The following is a 15,678-nucleotide window of genomic DNA, read 5'->3' as shown; positions in this document are numbered from 1 at the left end:
CTCAGGGTTTCAGGTTCAACGGCCTCTTGGCGCGTGGACCTGTAAGCAGATACACACGCGCAAGATGTGATCAACTCAAAGGATATACACTCTTACTGCGTCTCACGGCCGCCCATACGCCCGCCTCCCCAGGAATGTGGAATGCACCTGAACTGGATCTGGCACCAGGCGGTGTTGAGCTCCCCGAGCCACCTGTTCCGGGACGGGCCCGTGAAGAGTCTCTATCCATTCACTTTCCCTCCAGTCGCTGCCAGCTCGACAGCCGCTTATCTAACCGACAGCCGCCCCGTCGACACCGGAATGGACGAGTGCTGCCTGCCGGCGGAGAGCCGCGAGAGACTCATGGTGCACAAAGAGATAGAGAAACAGCTCCGTCGGGATAAACAAGAGTCACACCGGGAGCTGAAGTTGCTGCTTTTAGGTGAGTGTCGGTCAAACTTCATGAATTACACTTCCACACGTCCTGATACATGTATAGGCCTAACTCACATTAGGAATGTTAATTTGCATTTAATTTGAGTCCAGAAATGGACTTAAAACTGTTTACAAAATAGCATCATAGGTTGCTTTGCATACGACATAGTGACAGCACAGGTGAATGTAATTACTGTAATTATTTAGTCCATGAAGAGTGTGTCGGTTGCGCCGTATAATTACTTATCGAGTTCAACAGGAATCTGCCAGGAAAGTAAGAGTAAATATAGTAAATAAAGTAAATATATAAATATAGTAAATTAAGTAAATATAAATACTAAATATAGTAAATATATAAATATAGAAAATATAATAAATATGTAAATATAGTAAATATATAAATATACAGTAAATAAATTAAATATAGTAACTAAAGTAAATATAGTAAATATAGTAGCTGGAGTGTGATTCAATTCAGTTTATTTGTATAGCCCATTTTCACGAATTAGAAATTTGTCTGAGTGCTTTACAATCTGTACATATAGACATCCCTATCCCAAAACCTCACATCGGATCAGGAAAAACTCCCAAACGATCCAGACCTCCACGATCCATCAGGCAGATGGAGATAGAGAGGAAGCGTGGGCAGTCTCAGCAGGGCCATGGCATAGTTGGTAGTAGGCATATTCCATAATGGAGCCTGTATGACTTATGAGACCTATATTGTTAGTTTAGAAGTTACATTTGATATTCAAGAGTTACATTGTATATGCATGGATATTAGATATCAGGATAGACTTTCTCCTGTGAAGGTCAGTCTAATGTTTACAACTTTTCGGCACTTTTATGGACAGAAATTAGCATACAGAACCTGTTTCACTTAGAAGCCTGCGGCTGTGCGCTGTACCTCCTTTTTTTAATTCATTTGTATTGTGTATTTATTTATATATTTAATTATCTTCGGTGTTTATATCATTTCATATTTATTTTAATGTAATTTATGTAAGAGCCGACACATCAAAAATAAAAACAAGTAACAGAGCGTGGTTACCAGCCCCTGTGCATGCTGTTATATCTGAGCAATAACATTAGTAATGGAGCATTTAATAGAAGCAAATGTTGACACGGTTGGCAGCTTGCATACACCTGAAGTATGTATGCGCCCACTCACATGCACACACGCACACACATCTATAATTTGTGAAATAAACACCATATCTGTAAAACTTCAACATTTAAAAATTTTCTTGCATTGTTTAGAATGCAGATTTTTCCCCCCTGTTATTTTTTTGCCGAAATCCTGTTTAGCTCCAACTGATTGATGTTCAGATGATTCCTTTTTTGTTGTTGTTGTGGTGCTCGTCCTATTTCTGGCATCGCTTTGATCTTATTCCATTGTTCATCCTTGGGTTTCATTCATCTCATTTGCATATAGGGACGGGTGAAAGTGGGAAGAGCACTTTCATCAAACAGATGAGGATCATCCACGGCAGCGGCTACAGCGACGCGGACAGGAAAGGTTTCACTCGGCTCGTGTTCCAGAACATCGTCAACGCCATCCAGGCGCTCATCCGCGCCATGCAGACTCTCGAGATCGACTACATCGACGACAAGAACATTGTGAGAAAACTGTGCGGGTTTTTCACGAGGAGATTACGGAATTTATTATGTTGCATTGAATGAAGCTCACGTGTGTCACCGAGGGGTTAATAGACCAACACACGCCTCCAGCCATGCTGGCAGCTCTGTGAGGCCCGACGAGCTAAAGTCAGCATGCTCACAGGCTGCGTCACCATCTTAGTTCGGGATGTTAACATGATTACATTTGGTAATTAGCAGTGAGCATAACGTACTGATGGGAATCTGTTTCCCAGGTCATGAACCAAGTTATTGGACAAATTCAAATTTTAAACCCGATGGTGGATGAGAAGACATTTCACTCAAAACTACAAATGTGAACCTCATGGTGGCGCTGGAGGGAGAGTCAGGGGATCACCGACATCCTGAGAGTTTATAGCTGGGGACTACCGCTGGACTAAAACGGCAGACTGACGGACCAAATTATTGTCATTACAAACTAATTTTGTACCACATCAGAGTTTCTGTTTATTCCCACAACTCATCCGCCTGGTTCTAGATGGAGTTCTGTTGCAGTCCTCGTCCCCCTGACGGTCTATTAATAGATCGGACCAAGATTAAAAATACGTGTTGAGTAAAATCCCCTGTGTGTGTCTGTGTGTGTCTGTGTGTGTCTGTGTGTGTGTCAGAGCCACGCACAGAAGCTGAGCCAGGTGGAGGCTGACCAGGTGTCCAATCTGGAGGCCTGGCAGGTGGACGGCATTCGTCAAGTGTGGCGTGACCGCGGTGTTCAAAGGTGCTACGACCGCAGGAGGGAATTCCAGTTTTCCGACTCTGCCAAATAGTAAGACTTTCGTACGGACCCGAGGCTCTGTGCGGACCAAAGCTTGTGCACGCCGTCTTTTTCCATTCATCACTTTTTAAATTGAAGAATGTGGATTCATACGGATGAAACGTAATTTGCATGTAAGAAGTGCACATTTCTGTATCGCCATCGGAATATTAAATGTGGATTTGTTGTTAACTTTTCAGTTACCTTGAAGACTTGGAAAGAATCACAGCCCCGTTATACATCCCCAATCTGCAGGACATCTTGAGGGTCCGGGTCCCCACCACAGGCATCATGGAGTACCCCTTTGACCTCTCAAAAGTCATCTTCAGGTAGGCTACTGAGCTTTTGTTACCTGCCACACACACCAAAACACATACAAATAATAGCTGGGTGCTTAAAAACCAATAACGAGTCTTCTTGTTGTGTTGTTTTAGTCAGACAACCCGTCAGTGTCAAGATTCTGTTGATGTTTGTGAAACTTAACTGATTTGATAAAAATGTAAATGAAAAAATTTAAATTCAGAGGGCATCTGGTAAAGGAATGGTGAGACATTTTGGGAAAAAGTGAGCTGTATAAGAAAATCTCTCGTGTTTGTCGGACTAATATGAAGCTCGGAATAGCTCGTGGTTAGCTTAAGCTTAGCATGACAATGCGAGGCTAGCATGGCCGTTGAGCTCACCAGTTAGCAATACAAACATAATCTTTCCAGATATCTTGGACCATGTAAAACCACAATGTGTTATTTATTCACTTCTGTTGTTCCTTTATTTGAGAATATCAGATATATTGTGTTAATTAGTGTGTGTTTTGAACATGACCGCGCTAGCTGTTCGTTTCCAGTATTCATGCTAAGCTCGGGCTTCTTATTCAGCGTCTTCTCCTCTAGTACTCGTGGCTGCAGGAGTCAATACTTTACAAGTTGTTTTAATAAATCTAATTTAAAAAATGTATCTGCCAGGTTAATGACTCTGAAAATGAAATCATCGTGGTTTTATCAAATATAAAGTTCAGTGCTACACGCTACCAGTCCCAGCTGTGGAGACTTTGGAGCCTCCAACTGTTTATTTATAAAGCATTTGTAGTTCTATGTATTTTACTTGTGATTTTGTATGTATTTTATTCTATTTTAATGTGTTGTAGCCTACTATCTGGACTGTGAGTCTGAAATATAAGTTTGATTGATTGATAATTCTCAGCAAGAATGCAATTAACTATTTCTCAAATTGGCAAAAATAAATCCTTTAACATTCCTTGTGTGTGTGTGTGTGCGTGTGTGTGTGTGTGTGTGTGTGTGTGCGTGTGCAGGATGGTGGACGTGGGCGGCCAGCGTTCAGAGAGGAGGAAGTGGATCCACTGTTTTGAGAATGTCACTTCCATCATATTTCTGGCGGCCCTCAGCGAGTACGACCAAGTCCTTTACGAGAGCGAGAGTGATGTAAGGCGGAAGGCTTTCAGTCGGCTTCACATTTATTATTCCAACCTCTCCTCTATTCACACTCCAGCTGTCAAAATAACTATTATTTCCCTCCATTTGTCTCTTGTCACCTCCTCCAGAACCGACTGAGAGAGAGCCTGGCCTTGTTCAAGACCATCCTCTCGTACTCGTGGTTCCAAGAGTCCTCCACCATCCTCTTCCTCAACAAAACGGACTTACTACAGGAGAAAATCTCACGCTCTCATTTGGCAACATACTTCCCGGCATTTACTGGTAATTTACATTTCATCCATGTCTGTATGCTTTGAGTTGTGCCGAAAATATTAATTAGTTAGTCGACAGAAAATTAATCAGCAGATATGTTCCTTGTGTTTTTGGACTGTCAGTTAAAATAAGCAATTTGAAAATGTCACTTTCTTTACCGGGCGTGCTTCACTATTTGTTTTTACATTTTTCAGTGATGGAATATAACAAGTATATTTACTGAAGTATTATACTGTACTTGAGAATACATTCGAGGTACTTTACTTGGGTCTTTTCTTTTGATACAGTTTGCGTTTCACCGTTTACAAGTGATGATTAATGGATTATCTCAAATGTAAGGATTTGCTTGGTCAGCAGAATTAAATGAGTGAACGATAATGCAACTTCTGAATTTTAATTTGACCCGCAGGGCCTCAGCGTGATGTCATTGCCGCACAAAAATTCATCTTGCAGATGTACGTGGAGAGGCACAGCGGGCATCCCAAGACCCTTTACAAACACTACACCTGTGCCACGGACACCAAGAGCATCCGCGTGGTCTTCAGGGCCGTCAAAGATACTCTCTTCATGGACAACCTGGAAGGGTTCAACCTGCAATGAAAACGGCGGTTTCCCCCTCGGGAGCCGGTCGAACACTTTTATGGAAGTTTTTTAAAATAATCTTTTATTGCTACAGGAAACGGACTGCAAAGTCAGCTCATTGTTGTCCTGAACTATTATCAGGGAGTTCCATTTCATCCCCGTGCGCTTTGATCGTCATCGGTTAGAATATCAAACTGGTTCGACCACGTCGACTGGAGGAAGTGGAGGAAGAGCCTGCGGGGAACCAGTGACTTACTTTTACGGCAACAACAACAACAACAACAACCATGTAGCCTGTACAATTAATATGTATTTACTTTTACTTTTAAACTATAGATATTGATTTGTGTATTCAGATGAAGCGGATTCGGCACCGTTCATGATCTACCGTGTCACTTTTTTTTATTGACATTAAAACATGTGCGTGGGAAAAAGGAAAAAAAAACTGAGAAATGTGATTATGACTCTTCTCATAATGTCCGACCGGGCGGCAGCTTTGCACCGATTAACCAAAAGCTGTTTTTTGGACGTGTATGCTGGAGCTCCAGGCGTGGTCACAGGGATTGCCTCACGCTCAACGACCTTTGACCTCAACGATGGCCGACAAAGGTGCAAAGGTCCGACAGCTCGGTCTTCCTGTCGGGGCTGTGCGTCGGTAAGTCGGCGGGGTTTGTTTCCGCAAGGAGAGACCGTCTCGGGACTGTTGGTTTGATCACACCGTCGTAATAGTTTGCTTGTTTAAGGGTTAACAGGCTTGAAGTTGGCTCATGAACAGGGTAGGCGGGGTTATTTGCGTTGCTTCAGTCACTACGTTCTCGCCATCTCGTGGTGAAGCGTGAATGTTATCGGCACACCAAGCTGACAGCTGATTGTTGCTTTATTGCTTCTGTCTTTCTTTCTTTTTTACCCCTAAAGGCGAATATAATCTTATAGCTGCAACGTCAGAACATAAATCTACTGTCGTAGCGATGACACAACAGCGTCTACGCAGATTTTATTTCCTCCAGTCGAGGGTAACGATGACACACAGACGCGACTCCTCCTCCTCCTCCTCTTCTATCTCCATTCAGTTACGCTGCTGGAGGAAGCCGCTGTGCAGGGAGCCGTTACAGCAGGTGATCGTCCTTATTTGGTAATGGCCCAGATCATGTGACCACAAAATGGTGGAAGCTGTGAGCTGTGTGTAAGCTGAGCATCTCCATCGAGGAAAGGCTGGGAGAAAAGGAAATAGGCAGGGACCTTGGAAGCACACCCGATGCTCTGAGACGCAGGAGCACAGAGATTCCCCGAGCTCCAGCAGCGGTGAGTAAACGGCTTTTATTCCACGGGGACAAAAAGAAGATCAAGGGGATATGTTCTTGTCATTTTTTTTCTTTCTTCCTCTCAGCCAGCAGATGGGAAGCAAGAGGGAGGGAGGGAGGGAGCGGGGGAGGGGCCGCCATCAGCACTGGGGTCCTGTGCTGTTGGAGTGGATCGAAAGCAGCTCAGCATCCTCCATGGAGGATGCACGTAGCGGCTGAGGCTCATTTTGTCATTCTATGTCGGAGAGCGTGTCACTGTGTTTGTCTTTCTCTCCGGATGTGTGTGTGTGTGTGTGTGTGTGTGTGTTCTGTGCATCGTCAGCATGATGTCATCTGTACCAGAATCAGCACTTCTCTGTTGCAGCTGTTTATACCAGCACGTCTCCCTCGTTCTGGGCAGTGTCTCCCAAAGAGGAACAAGGATGTTTTCTCTTTCATGCCAATGAGCACACGGCACACACGTGACACACGTGACACTCGACACTCGCTGTGAATTTGCATCTCTGCCCAAGCTGTGCAATCATTCGATTTGAATCAGCAGTAGGAAAAGACAGCGAGGGGGGGGGGGGAATGAGCACGTCATGATGTAACACGTCATGATGTAACACGCTTGCCCCCCCTTCACCTCCTCCAGTTTGAATAGAAGGATTATTCCCTGGGGAGGATGACCTTTAACCTTACTGATTGTGATGTCGGATTAAGATGTATTGGCCCATGCTAATCTTTCAACACGACCACACAAGATTAACGTTGATGTCCATATGGATCTCTGTGATTTATTTTTATTTTTTGATAATCAGATTCATACTAAGTGGCACATCATGCTGTTAAATAAGCGTGTCAGTGCTCTCTGGTGGACAAACTCTATGATGGTGACGTTGTTTCTAAATGACCTCAAACTCGGCGTGACCCCGTGAAAGATACAAAATACTCCATTACAAGTAAAAGTCATGCATTTCAAATGTCACTTAAATAAAATGAATGCAATATAAGTATTAGTATTAATAAAAGTACTCAGTGCAGAATATGGCCCCTATACGTGTTATGCTATTATTACTGATTATTACTATGCATTAATGTCAAAGTAGCATTTTACTGTTAATCAAGGTATAATAATATAAAAATGTTATGTGCAACAATGCATCATGTTTTATATGTAAAATCTTAATCTTTAAAGTTACTTGTTACAAAGTGAAAAAAAAGTCAAACTCATTTCACTCTGAAATGTAGAAGTAAAAATAAAGTGTAACTCGTGTAAAGTCCCTTTAAAATCTTCAAGTGCGGTACGTATTTGAGCAAATGTAATTATTTCAAAAACGAGTTAATGTTTGGCACAAGTTGCAATTTTAATCCAAATTCCTCACTCGAAAAATCTGATGAAGATTCCAGATTCGGATGAAGAGGAATCACAGGTCCTGCGTCACGCCGTGGTCGGGATACTCTCCTCCTGGTTTTTGTTGCATCATATTTAATAACTGTAATCTCCGTCTCACAGGTCCTCGTGGGGATGGACCTGGCATCGGAGAGCAAAATGAGCTCTGAGGGGGGCGAAGGCCGACCAGGTGAGGACGACGACTTAAAGGAAACGGTTAAAAATGAATGAAAACCGTCTTTGATATTTTAAAAGATGACCGCGATGCAAGTGACTGACTGTCGTCTCTTTGTAGTCCCGCCTACTTCTCTCCCCTTGCAAGGAGGTCCCAGCCAAAGGAAGAAGCTCTCGGCCCCTCGGATCAGCCTGTCCCTGGACCAGAGCGAGGACGACCTGGGGGAGACGCCCGATGACCTGGACATTAACGTCGATGACCTGGACACTGATGACGAGGGGGACTACACGGACCACGAGATGGACTGGGAAGGTGGGTCGACACCGTCAGTTGGATGCAGCCATTACATGCTCACCTCCCAAAGCACCAAGGTGGACCATGACTCTAAAGATGACATATCGTGCACATCTTTAGGTTCATGTTTGTATTTTGGGCTTCTGCTGACTTGTACTAAATTATTCATACGCTCCATTTTAGCGCCCGTCAGTTTAACCCTCCTGTTACCTTTACATTTACTAACATATTTTACCCTCGGGGTCAATTTGACCCCAGCAATTAAAACCTCCAGAAAATTATTAGAATTAATATTGTTTCCCAAGTTTAAGTGTGAGGTACTTTATGTTTGTTTGTTGACTACCTAAATAGCCCTTTAAATATATTAAAAAGTTGATATTTCTTATATGTTTGACACAGTGAAAAATAGCCTGGGGTCAAATTGACCCCAAGGAACACCGACATTAAACATTGAATGGGGTCAAATTGACCCGAAAGGTAACAGGAGGGTTAAGCCCCACTCGAGAAATAAAAGCCCCGGCTGCGTCGACGGGGATCGTGCACGTGACAAGAGGAGCGAGACCCGATCGGCTGATTGAATCACACGTTTTCTGACCTCGGCCGCCCTGACTGGGTTTCCTCATGTCACAGTCTGTGTGTTGGTCAGCCGTCCAGAGACCCACATGCATGTGCACAGCACTGAATAAAGGAGTTATTTTTATCATATGTAACCTCCTAATATTCCATTTAGCAGCTCAAGCTCCAGGCTCCTGGTGTTGTGGGACGCTGGAGCTCAGCATAGCTGTCCCCGAACACCTGTCCCTGTAACGCAGCGCTGGCCTTCTCCCGTCTCCAGACCCCAACGCAGCCAAGAGGAGCGCGACGAGAGTCTTACAACCCGATCCCGACGTACAGCGCGGAGGAGGAGCGCCAGGACGGCCGGCTCTGGAGGTCGGTGGTCATCGGGGAGCAGGAGCACCGCATCAACATGAAGGTCATCGAGTCCTACATGAGGGTCATCTCCCATGGAGGTGAATGTTTAGGAATCATCTTACACATTCCCCATCTGTACAGAAGCAATGTTTTTAAATACACCCAATACTGGGTATATATTATTATTAGAATATGTTCACTGTCCAGTGAAAGGGTAAAGTTAACTTTCTTTAAAGTATATTTAATATGTTCCACTATGGACACTTTTCAGAATCATTTTTTTCAATCTGCTAAAATCAGAAGTTGATCAAAGTGATCATATATTTTCTTCAGTTTTACCGTGAGCTCCCCGCTATTAAGCTTTAAGGCGGTTTAGTATGATTTACTTTTCTTGTCCTTCGTTCGCTTCCTCCTCTCAGAAAACCAAGCATGTTGCTTTGTTAGCAGGAGATCTGGAGACACTAATCACCTCCACGGCTGCCTTTTATGATTTAATACCTTTTTATTTACAGATAATTCTCCTGAACAGATGCTAGAATTAAACACCAGTCCAAGCTAAAGGTGGAATTAAATACACTGCTTATAAACATTGAGTAGGTGAATTATAGTAGAGGATGGAAATAGAAGTTTGATTTATTTGTTTTTAATATAACATTTCATAATAAGTTTTAAGATAGTCCTTAAATACAATAAGGACTACAGTATTGAGTATGAATTGCAAGTGTTGGGTTCTATTTTTCTTAAGTTAGTAACGCTGGCACAAAGAAACAGAAGTAAACAACATATTTGATTGAAAAATATCTGCAACTGACATGGGAATACTTATCGATTGAGCCCAGTAATTATGTTTTGTTTGACGAGACTGCAGGCCCGAAGAATCTACAGACATAACATATTCTAAAATTCATAATCTATGGTCTACTGCAACACTATTGTTTTGGAGCTGGCGCCCCCCGCGTCTCCTTTTGGAGGCGGGCCAACCACAAATTGAGGAAATCCAGGCGGTCGTTCAGGCCAGCTGATGAGGATGACATCATCCAGCGGGCGTGAGAAAAGGGAACTCTCCACAATAAAACCCCGTGGAAGGTTTTCACGTGTCATCAGAACAACAACTTGACAACAATAGACTTGGTCTGATGACAGGTGGCCTCCGCTGTGCCTCACGTCTCTGTGTGAAGAGACAAGTCACCAATTACATAGTAACTATGATGATTAGAGAAATGGGTGCAGTGGCATCTGCATTATGGGTTTGTGTTTACGAAATCAAAACGCCAGCGCTGCAAATAACGATCGTTTTGATCGTCACTTCATCTAATCAATCATTTGACAAAGTTCTTGATAGTTATAAAATGTCAGAAAACAAAGGCAAAGCTTCGCATTTGAGATGCTGCAACCAAAGCTTTTCTGGCATTCTTGCTTTAAAAAAATGCAATTGATTATTAAAATAATATGCTCTTATTTTGTTGTGATTAATTAATGAACTGACTTCAGTTCAACAAACCACAGAGAGCCGGGGAGCTCTGGGGCTTCTCTCAGTCGCCCGGCCCTCGCTAAAACACTTTTAGTGGCTTTTTCTTTGAATATTTCCCCCTCATATGCCGAGGGTGTATTGTCTCCCCCCTGTCAAGAGACACGGTCCCATGGAAGCTGAGAAGTCTGTCATCAAAAATATCACAAGCGCTGTCATTTACATAAAAGACTGAGTGACGCCAAATCTGGTGATGAATGAGTTTGTGAATAAAAGGAAATATGAAATAAATGTCTGAAAGATGGAGAGAGAAAAGGAGACAAAAGAGACGCAGATAAACTGAAGAGGAAAATATGGAGTTATGAAAACTATGCTAATTAAGGCTTAGCTCTCACTACCGATGGGACGTAATCATAACTCTAATTACTCGTGTGTTTTGATCAAGGCTACTATAGCAACGGAGTGAACGCCATCATCGTGTTTGCTGCCTGTTTCCTGCCAGACAGCGACAAAGAGGACTACCACGAAATAATGGAGAACCTCTTCCTGTGAGTTTTACACACACACACAAACACACACACATCCCCGTATGGGCATCGGACTGAGGACCGGGTAAATTCACATTGGAAGTGAGGACCACCCTTTCTGCTATATTTAAAAATAAATGAATGTTGCATTCGAGCACAAGGGAGCTACCTGACTCAAGTTCCCACCTCAGATTATTTTAAAAATAAGAAATTAAATGTAATCAAATCTGATCAGTTTACTATCAGAGTGAGGACCGTTTCATAGGGGGCGATCTCACGGTGGCGCTCGTGGAAAAGCCAGGAGCATTCCCAGATGTGCTTCACGGGTTAATTCGCCTTTTTCCTGTGCGTGCAAACAATCCGACACGCTTGCTGAACATCGGCGTGCGAGCGTCGTCTGCGTTCACGGAGCCGCCGGCGTCGCCGAAGACTCTTGTGACTCATCTCTGGTCCCGTTTCATCTCAAGCCGTCCTTTTTTTTCATTCATTCAAAGCAAACGGCACCAGGGCCCAACCTCAAAAGATTCATTTTATCCTCTATATACTGCGTGTTGGTGAGGCTTCTTAATACTTTAAACCTGCCCAAGGAAAACCACTTCAAATAAAGGGATGGTCCAGCATGTTGCTGGAGACGTCCCCCGTTGACGTCTTCACTGCGGTGCTGGCGCCGTTGAGTTTTCATACTTGGACGGGCTGATCATGGATCCCACAGGCTGTTCTGTGGAAGACGTTCAGTAAACTGGCATATCAGAGTTTTGGATAGAAATGAAAGGAGGTCTGCACTTTCTGATGCCAGATGGCTTGGAGGTCTGAATCCTTGCGAGGAGGAGTTAACTATAGCTGGGAGGTGAATGCTCTGCTGCTTGATGTCGGTGGGAGACGATCACAATAGTCATGAAACAGAGTGGGTCAGCAGTGTGGATTCATACGCTGGAGAATGACATTGGATCAGAAAGAGAGGCGGAATGAGCCCAAAGTCATCGCAGGGAGAGGAAACTATGTTGGCTGAGAATATTGTCGCCGTTTTTTCAAAGGATATGACAAAGTTCCCCGCTGACCGCGAAGAATGAGAGAAGGGGGGGGGGGGGGGGGGGGGAGAAGAGAGAGAGAGAAATTGTGAGTTTGATTCACAGTCTTGGTTTTTTGAGGTAGAAAAGTCTGATTGCTTAGATGGATGCAAGAGAATTTAAAAGGAGGAGAAATTCAAAGCATATCAGCTCATCCATGAAGCAACATTTGAACCAATTTCTCAAAGCTTACATCAGTCGAGAGGTTTCTTGAAACGCTGCTCGTTCTCCAAACAGAAACAAGTCTCCTGTTTCCTCATTCTCTTGCATTCAGTCACTAAACCCGGCTCTGTGTTTCTTGCTCTCGTATTTCTACATTCCGACATACGTGATGTAACGGAGTCACAGTGTATTGTTCGGTTTTGGTGAATTCTTAATTATTTTATGAACTACAATGTTATTGTTCGAGTTGATCTACACACACGGTAATAGTTTTGGAGTTATTGTCCCATTTGTATGCCTGCGTGCCGCGGTTGTCCGTTCCATCAGGACACCTGGAGGGACATTTTGCACAAATCTGTGATGACATTTTTGGACAGATTTGTGCCAAATTTTCCATCCGCATGAATGTAAAATACAAATTGACTGAATGGCAGAGGCGGTAATTCTATATATATATTTTTTTCCAGAGATAATATTGTATATACATTTAGCTTCCTCTGTATATTTAGTATTTAGTTTAAGTGTGTGTGTGCGCATGTGTGTGTGTCTTTAGCTATGTGATCAGTACTCTGGAGCTGATGGTGGCGGAGGACTACATGATCGTGTACCTGAACGGAGCCACACCCCACAGAAGAATGCCCGGCCTCGGTTGGCTGAAGAAATGCTATCAGATGATTGACAGGAGGTCTGTTATGGGATAGTATCGTGATCTTGTGAGAGATACCGGCAGCATGACTTGCAAAATGATGTATAAAAGTGAAAAATGTAAGGTGAACATGAACTCATCTAAAGTGTAATGTCGCGCTGCCTTCAGGCTCAGGAAGAATCTGAAGTCCTTCATCATTCTCCATCCTTCGTGGTTCATCAGGACGGTTCTCGTGGTGACCAGACCCTTCATCAGGTAATTTATTCCTCTTCATGGGGTTGCAGTGACAGTCGATGGATTACCATGAACATTTTGTACAATAACGTCGCCCTACAGAGGCAAAAGACTTCAAGACACCAGCGTTGGAAATATGTTTTTTTAAACTTTAATTTAAGAATTTATCTGCAGTTACTAATCACCGTATAAATCAACCATTATCAGTTAAATACTATACTGTGACTTTGTTTAGGAAATTTTGTTGTAATACTATATAATTACTTATTTTTAAAATAGCATATCTAACGTGAATTTTAGTTGACATTTTAATGACATACCCGACTATATTTTGCATTTCATGTAAATAACATACTATATTATGACTTTTGAGCCCGTACCCTCAGTGTATACATGGGAAGACTAGAAAAGAGCTTTACCCGCACAAGAGCATTCATCAATTGACAGTTAAACTACATAAGTTACATTCACTGAGCCTGTCCTTGCCCTGTGTGTGTGTGTGTGTGTGTGTGTGTGTGTGTGTCTTGTCACAGCACCAAGTTCAGCAGTAAGATTAAGTTTGTGAACAGTTTGGACGAACTGCACCAATCCATCCCCATGGACTGCATCCAGATCCCAGAGTGCATCATTAGGTGAGTTTCCCCCCCCCCCTCAAACCCTCACTTGTCTTCTTAAATGACTTTATATTCATCTTGCCATTTGAACTCTCACCTCTAGACTTGACAAGGAGATGAAGGAAGCAGCCGAGAACTCAAAGTAAGCGTTTACTCTCATTATTCCCCCCGTGGAGGCAGCGGCCCCCGCCCCCCCGGCGGGCCCCCGGCCTCGGCTTTATTCACAGCTGCAGCGCTCATTCATCAGACGGCTCACTTTTACATCACAGGGACTCCTCTGCCGCACGACGGCGACCAATTGGATTTGGCTTTGGTTGCAATTACAGGACGGACACGGGGGAGGGAAAAAAGTGTCTAAAGATGCTAAATGCGTCGCCCACGTCTCATTTATCATTACGGAGAAATAAACGAGCCGGGCCTTATTGCAGAGTGATCTATTACGCTGATAAATGTTGGCTCGGCGCCGCAGCGTCCACACGCGGTTCTCCCTCTGATTAATTGTGCGTCGTTTCATAAATTGCACATCTTAAAATTCACAACAATATATTCTGCTCTAACAAACCACTTTGTTCTGTTCTCTCACTCAAGGAGGAATAGCTTTCTGCTGGGACTGGATCCAACAGCAGCAGGCAGGGCAGAGTAAGTCCTCTAAGTCAAAGACACACAGTCTGCTGACACCATGCTATACTTCTTCTGTCAACGACACACACACACAAACACATCTCTAATGTCTCCGTTTTGCTCGTCTTCCCAACAGACCAGATGCAGCCGGCAGCTCTTAGACACGAGCACACGACATGGTTAGGTTGTCTCAATGTTCTGCAGTCACTGTTGTATTATACGGGTGAAGCTGGAAAACAAAGTCAAAAGGCGTGTAAAGCTAGTGTGTGTGTGTGCGTGAGAATTAGACACTAGAGTTTCATATGAAGTCGAAACTTGCAATAGTTCCAGTTAAAAGTCAAGAGTTTGATCTCATCCTTTACGGCTGCTGTAGCTTCGACTACCTTAAACTATACGTGCTTGGCAGCACCTCCAGAGTAGCATTGCTGTTCCCGGTAGGGAGGAGGAAAAGCAATTACACACCAGACGTACACTGCACAAATCCATTTGTAGAGTCTATAGTGTCGTCGTTGTGTGCATGAGAAGCAGTGAAGCAATAATTTCACTCGTTGCTGGTCACACACTCAATATTTCAGATAAAGAGGCAACTTGCGTGTCAGCAATTTACAGTAAAAGCACATCGTGTGCACAAAAAAAAGAGCCTTGTGCCATCGAAAAAACCAAGTGCCAATGCCATAGATGACCAACTGCTGCAGTTCAGCAATCCACTCCTTAACTCTTGTTTTAAAACTGCGGGGAACAAATCTATAAAAAAAGCTATTTGAACGTCGTAGAGGAATACGTTAAATATGAAACCAAGTTCTCAGCGTGCTGTCAGAGCATATCTGATGAGCTCTGCAAGCGTGTGTGTGTGTGTGTGTGTGTGTTAAATGACTCTCAGATACATAGACGTCATCTCTTCAGCTTCTCTCGGAGCATTAAGAATAAACCTCAGTAAATTTAAGATGGGATTTCTGTAAAGCACAATATCTTGAGTGTCCACACGCATGTGTGTGTGTGTGTGTGTGTGTCCCCTCATTGATGTCCTCCTACCGATGAGTCTTCAGTGGTGTATTGAGGATGTGCAAATAAATTATGGATCGCTGTTTAGTAATTTAAATAAATGGACTGAAATCTAAACGACGTCATCGTGTTCGGTTGTGATTTGTTGTATGAAAGGTTTCGTCTGTACTTCACTTT

General features: G+C 43.4%; 2 protein-coding genes across 2 annotated transcripts; both read left to right on the top strand.

Annotated features, from left to right (window-relative positions):
• Nucleotides 1-65: 65 nt before the first annotated feature.
• On the top strand, nt 66-5,551 carry LOC130204940 (guanine nucleotide-binding protein subunit alpha-14-like). Its single transcript, XM_056431956.1, has 7 exons — nt 66-421; nt 1,850-2,034; nt 2,682-2,836; nt 3,025-3,153; nt 4,131-4,260; nt 4,380-4,533; nt 4,934-5,551. The coding sequence occupies exons 1-7, from the start codon at nt 142-144 to the stop codon at nt 5,122-5,124; spliced, it is 1,224 nt and encodes a 407-aa protein (XP_056287931.1). The 5' UTR covers nt 66-141; the 3' UTR covers nt 5,125-5,551.
• A 1,940-nt stretch (nt 5,552-7,491) lies between these two features.
• Nucleotides 7,492-15,622, top strand: prune2 (prune homolog 2 with BCH domain). Its single transcript, XM_056432791.1, has 11 exons — nt 7,492-7,969; nt 8,075-8,266; nt 8,905-8,918; nt 9,096-9,258; nt 11,074-11,176; nt 12,938-13,069; nt 13,199-13,285; nt 13,798-13,896; nt 13,982-14,020; nt 14,467-14,517; nt 14,636-15,622. Exons 1-11 carry the CDS (start codon nt 7,915-7,917, stop codon nt 14,658-14,660), a joined length of 960 nt encoding a protein of 319 aa, XP_056288766.1. The 5' UTR covers nt 7,492-7,914; the 3' UTR covers nt 14,661-15,622.
• Nucleotides 15,623-15,678: the final 56 nt, after the last annotated feature.

Source organism: Pseudoliparis swirei, chromosome 15 (assembly GCF_029220125.1).
Source record: "Pseudoliparis swirei isolate HS2019 ecotype Mariana Trench chromosome 15, NWPU_hadal_v1, whole genome shotgun sequence".
NCBI classification, from domain to species: domain Eukaryota; kingdom Metazoa; phylum Chordata; class Actinopteri; order Perciformes; family Liparidae; genus Pseudoliparis; species Pseudoliparis swirei.
Note: the sequence above shows the minus strand (reverse complement) of the source record. Positions and strands in the feature narration are given on the sequence as shown.